At 41.5% G+C, this 4,619-nt stretch overlaps 2 protein-coding genes across 2 annotated transcripts in view; one reads left to right on the top strand and one right to left on the bottom strand.

Annotated features, from left to right (window-relative positions):
* znf341 (zinc finger protein 341) overlaps window positions 1–550 on the bottom strand; it is an 11,597-nt gene extending 11,047 nt beyond the window's left edge. The window contains exon 1 of the mRNA XM_014015363.1: window positions 450–550. Within this exon, the coding sequence (XP_013870817.1) occupies window positions 450–480 (31 nt within the window). The 5' untranslated portion in view covers window positions 481–550. The remainder of the gene's footprint in view (window positions 1–449) is intronic.
* Window positions 551–1,055: 505 nt separating this feature from the next.
* Window positions 1,056–4,619, top strand: part of e2f1 (E2F transcription factor 1) — an 11,564-nt gene continuing 8,000 nt past the window's right edge. Inside the window, exons 1-2 of the mRNA XM_014015366.1 lie at window positions 1,056–2,422; window positions 2,618–2,717. Of these exons, the coding sequence (XP_013870820.1) occupies window positions 2,171–2,422; window positions 2,618–2,717 (352 nt within the window). The 5' untranslated portion in view covers window positions 1,056–2,170. The remainder of the gene's footprint in view (window positions 2,423–2,617; window positions 2,718–4,619) is intronic.

The following is a 4,619-nucleotide window of genomic DNA, read 5'->3' on the forward strand; positions in this document are numbered from 1 at the left end:
CTCTTGGAGGAGAGACGAAACGTTTCATTAGAGAAGAACCCGTCCAGAAGACCTACACAATTTATTTCTTTTTGATTTTTTACCTGGATTACTGAGATGCATCAGGACATGTCTCAATATGCTTTAGCTCACTATTTTTTATACCACTTTATTTTATTATTTTACAAAAGCCCCCCCTGCGGAAGCGTATTTCATTTGGAGCAGCACAATAAAAACTGACCACAAAAGAAAAAATGACTTGGATGCTAAAATATTCCTGAGGTAAATCGTTTGTTTACACTCCCCTCCACGGGGATGGTCGGATTTTGTCACAGAAAAAAAAGACTAWGCGTGATTTTAAAAATGTTTTCAGCATTTTATGAATGAGCTACGAACATAGCGTTTTCGAAAATATTCTTTAGTACGTAATGGTGTTTATAACTACGCAGTTATTGAAGAAATATTACTACCTTCAAGCACTTCAAATATTGCCTGCGCCATCTTGTAGCTCTTCTACCTTGAGATAGGTGTTCGATTAGTAAGACTGCTGCTTCAAAAAATGGTTTTGTTGATAATAATCGGGCAAACGCTTTAAATCTTATGTTTAAGGGAAATGTTATCTATTTATTGTTTCCTAATATAGTATACAGTGCAATAAAACGTTTATTAATAATTGTATATATATGTTTAAAATCAAAACGGCAGATKACACTTTAGATAGCAGTCATAATAAAATAAAAATTACAGTAAAGGCTTTTGTTTGTGCTCGGTAACAAATATTATGATGAAAATATTTTTTCATGTGTGAAATGTTATGAAAGCTTAGACTAGTGATTATAGGCTAATTAAAAACAAAGTAACCGCATCAACATTACTCGACATTGTTTTTTCCGAGGATTACAAACGCACCACTCGCTCGACGATTCTGTGCTCGTCACTGTGACAGACAGGCGCTTACACCAATCAGACAAGGTCAAACTCTCCCTGCTGAAATCGCACCATTTCGACCAATGGCAATCGTCTGATTTTGACACGTGCACGTTTCGCGGCAAAAAAGATTTCGCGCGAAAACTCTCCAAAGCTTGTTTAGCCGCAGATCAGCTGGGACAATAACAACAATAACGGCGGATATCTGTGGGGGGCTCGGGAGGACGCTTTTTCCGAAAGAACGACCGCYGCGGTGATCACTTCGGAGTCCATCGGCCGCGGCTTTGAAGCGTGCGCGCGTACTTTGACCGATTTGTTTCCCTTTTATTTCCAGTTTTGTCGGACTGCTTCCTGCCACACATACTGTGCCAATACAGTGGAGTGTAGTGCCCCAACATAACCAGGGGACTGAAGAACTGCGGCTAATCACTAAAGCTAACATGCTAACCTGCCCTACATTTTAATACTCAACTTAATGACTGCGTTTAGTCTCGGACTAGCGCGCGCATTCATAAATATCTTCTCAGAGATGCTTCCGATTTTACGGCGGTGCCTTTTGACTTCTCCGTGTTTTACATCGATCGCTGACTTTGAAAAGCTGCTGTAAAGTTTTCATGCAGCGCTTTAGCCGAGCCCCGACTCGGCTTCGCGGATCAAATCTATAGTTTTACGGTCGCAAAGGGCTCGTTTGGCGGCCGCGCGGCTTTGTTGATTAACTTGTTTGTTGTTGCTCCATGAGCTAGCCTGTTAGCTGTGTTTGGTAGCTGCGGAGCGTTCAGGCCGCGGCCGCTGACAGGAGACATGAAAACAAAAGATTAGCTTGCACCCATATGTRGCTCACTTATCTCCTGTGTTTTGAAAAACAAAAAAAAAAACTGCGAATATTTAGTCTCACTGTTAACATTTCCTCGCTTTATCCACAAGGCAAAGCTATTATTATTATGCAATTTAGCAATAATATTTCATTTGCCACTTTCTCTTGTTTTGGCAGAATATCACGTCTCTTTGTTTCTAGTAGCTTGTTGAATAGTTTCCACGTTAAAATGTTAAACGTCAGKAAAACGCCTGTGTGTGAAGGACACTTGAGGAAATGATCCAGCTGTCATTGAACTCCTGCAGAGCCTTGAGGCGTTTCCACTTTGCTCCCACACGTTGACAGGGTCCAGCAGATGCCTGCAGGTGCAGGTTGGTGGTCTCAGTTCCCAGCATCGTAGCCCGTGACCCCCCCTCAGTCCAGTCCAGCAGGACTTGGTGACCCAGTGCCATGTCAGAGACGCTGATAACGGGCCAGACGTCGGAGGATCTGCTGGCAGACTTCGAGACCTTGCTGAACTCCGGGAGCATCAGCCTGGGCGAGGACCACCAGATAGTGATCATCACCAGCCCCAGCAATGAGGGACTCCACCCCGCCGCAGCCCCCACCAGCACGGGGGAAATCCTGCTGTTYGCCACGCCGCAGGGCCCCGCCAACGTCGGGGTCCAGGACAAGAGGCGACCTGCTCTGGGAAGACCCCCGGTGAGGAGAYGAGGGACGTGTGGGAGATGAGAGAAAGCGAAAAAAAAGCGATAAGGGAAGTGGTTAAAATGTCGCTTTGAAGCACCCTGTTCCCTTTTCAGTCTGTTTCACRTTTCTCTCACTCTCTCAGCGCACCCTCAGAGTCACAACAAGTCGTTTATTCATGTGTCGTAACAGATTTGTGCTTCCCAACAGGTGAAGAGGAAGCTGGACCTGGACAGTGACCACCAGTATCTCAGCACCGCTCGACCATCCACGGGTCAAGCTCCGCCTTCCACACCTGCTCCTCCGAGAGGTACGCACACTCAGAGTCCTCGCAGAACAAGAAACGACCCATAATCCTTCTGTGACMTACTGAGTGTCTTGTTTTATTTATTTATTTACCTTTTATTTAACCTTTGACCTCACAGATCTTTATTGCAAGGGATCACTGGGCCTGAAGGCAACCTAGTGTACATGTTTTTGTTTTGTTTTTTTAATTTTGGTCTGCGGGAGRAAACCACTGAACCGCCGTTTGTTTTTAACTATATTTTTCTGCTCAGTTTGGATTTCAATTGAGCTTTTTTTTGTCTGAATCCTCCTGATCAAACAGGATGAACTAAACGCGCAGCTACGCATTCATGGTATTTCTTCCCGGTGGAGTCCAATGTGGGAAAAAAGTCAGACTCGTCACCCGACGTTATTGTTGAAAGCTTTCGCATCTGTGCTATGTGATTAAAAAAAAACAGAGTTTCCATCGTGCGTCTAATCACACAGACACACACGCATCTTCCTATCTTTGTGAGGACCACACACAGCGGTCACAACCACGCTCTGCGCATTCTTTTTTCCCCAAAGTTTGGTGAGAGGTGGATAGAGGGGCGAACAAATAGCTCTTGACTTGATCTGGCCTCATTTAAATAATTATAAAAATGAACAAACAACCTCCGAGTCTGAAGTCCACTGCGTCACTCCTCTTCCTCGATCTTCATCGATCTGCGTACAAGCCTACCGACAATGTGGCGTGTTTGAGGAAATGGGAAAAATAGGTTTCATGGTGCAGTCACGCACTTCCTGGTCACAAAACATTCTCTAAATGCGCACCAAATGCGTAAAAATGCGCACATTATGGCAAGAATTATTCATCATTACATCTGGTTYTAAMATTACTTTTATAAAGTTTGAAGTCCAAACACTGAAAGCTGTCACAGTTTTTTACACAAGCCCTATGAAAGCATCACAGCTTTGCTGATCTGAGAGGATTAAAAGGAAAAGAATTCCTGAATCCGCATCGTTGATCCGGAACCTCACCAAAATTTAACGGTGTGTTTAGTTGTGCCAGTAACCACATGTGATAAAGATGTCRTGACAATCCGTCCACAAGTTTTTGAGTAATGTTGTCCACAGACAGACATACGCGACTGAAAACATTACCTCCTTGGCGGAGGTAATAATGTAGGCACGTAGTATTAAAACATTGCTGATAATAACTACCAAAATATCAAAAAACTCAACACAATGGATCATGAGTTCTGATTTTGTTTKTTTTTTTCTAATTTCTGATGTATTAAAAGTTGAGTGTCTGTTGTGTTCAAAAGAACTTGGAAACACCTCCATGTAGAACAAACAGAAACTATCTGGATCGTAGTACAATGGAAAAGCTAATAAGATTTATTAAGATTGTTTTCCTTTTCTGCTGCCTTTCATTTTATTTCTGACTTATATTTGTTGTGTATAATGAATTTACCTTTTTAAAAAGTTGTTTTTAAGTTCAAACTAATAAAAAAGTGTCTCTAATATGATCAACACCGTCTCCAAACCACACAAGCACATTCACATCAATACTCTTTCCCTGTTTTTCTCCATGCACTCTCCTTTTTTCATTCTTTCAAAAATCAATGATGATTCTATGATCAAGAGATTAAAATTATATTCAAATCAAATTTATATTTTATTTATGATCACCACAAACACACATGCATTTTTCCTTATTCAACTTAAAGCTTCATAAGTCACGTCATTATAAACTAGTTCACACTTACTGTCCACTTGATGGCGCAGTAGGGCAAATGAAGCATGACGATGCTTTGAATCATGTGTTGACCAGTTGGATGGAAAGCTTCTTTATTTTATTTTACTTTTTTATTTTAATGTAAATCTCCCATTTATTAATTAAATGCATCATTAAATAATTAAATTCATGAACATATAATTAAAC

This window comes from Austrofundulus limnaeus, unplaced genomic scaffold (assembly GCF_001266775.1).
Source record: "Austrofundulus limnaeus strain Quisiro unplaced genomic scaffold, Austrofundulus_limnaeus-1.0 Scaffold128, whole genome shotgun sequence".
Classification (NCBI taxonomy): domain Eukaryota; kingdom Metazoa; phylum Chordata; class Actinopteri; order Cyprinodontiformes; family Rivulidae; genus Austrofundulus; species Austrofundulus limnaeus.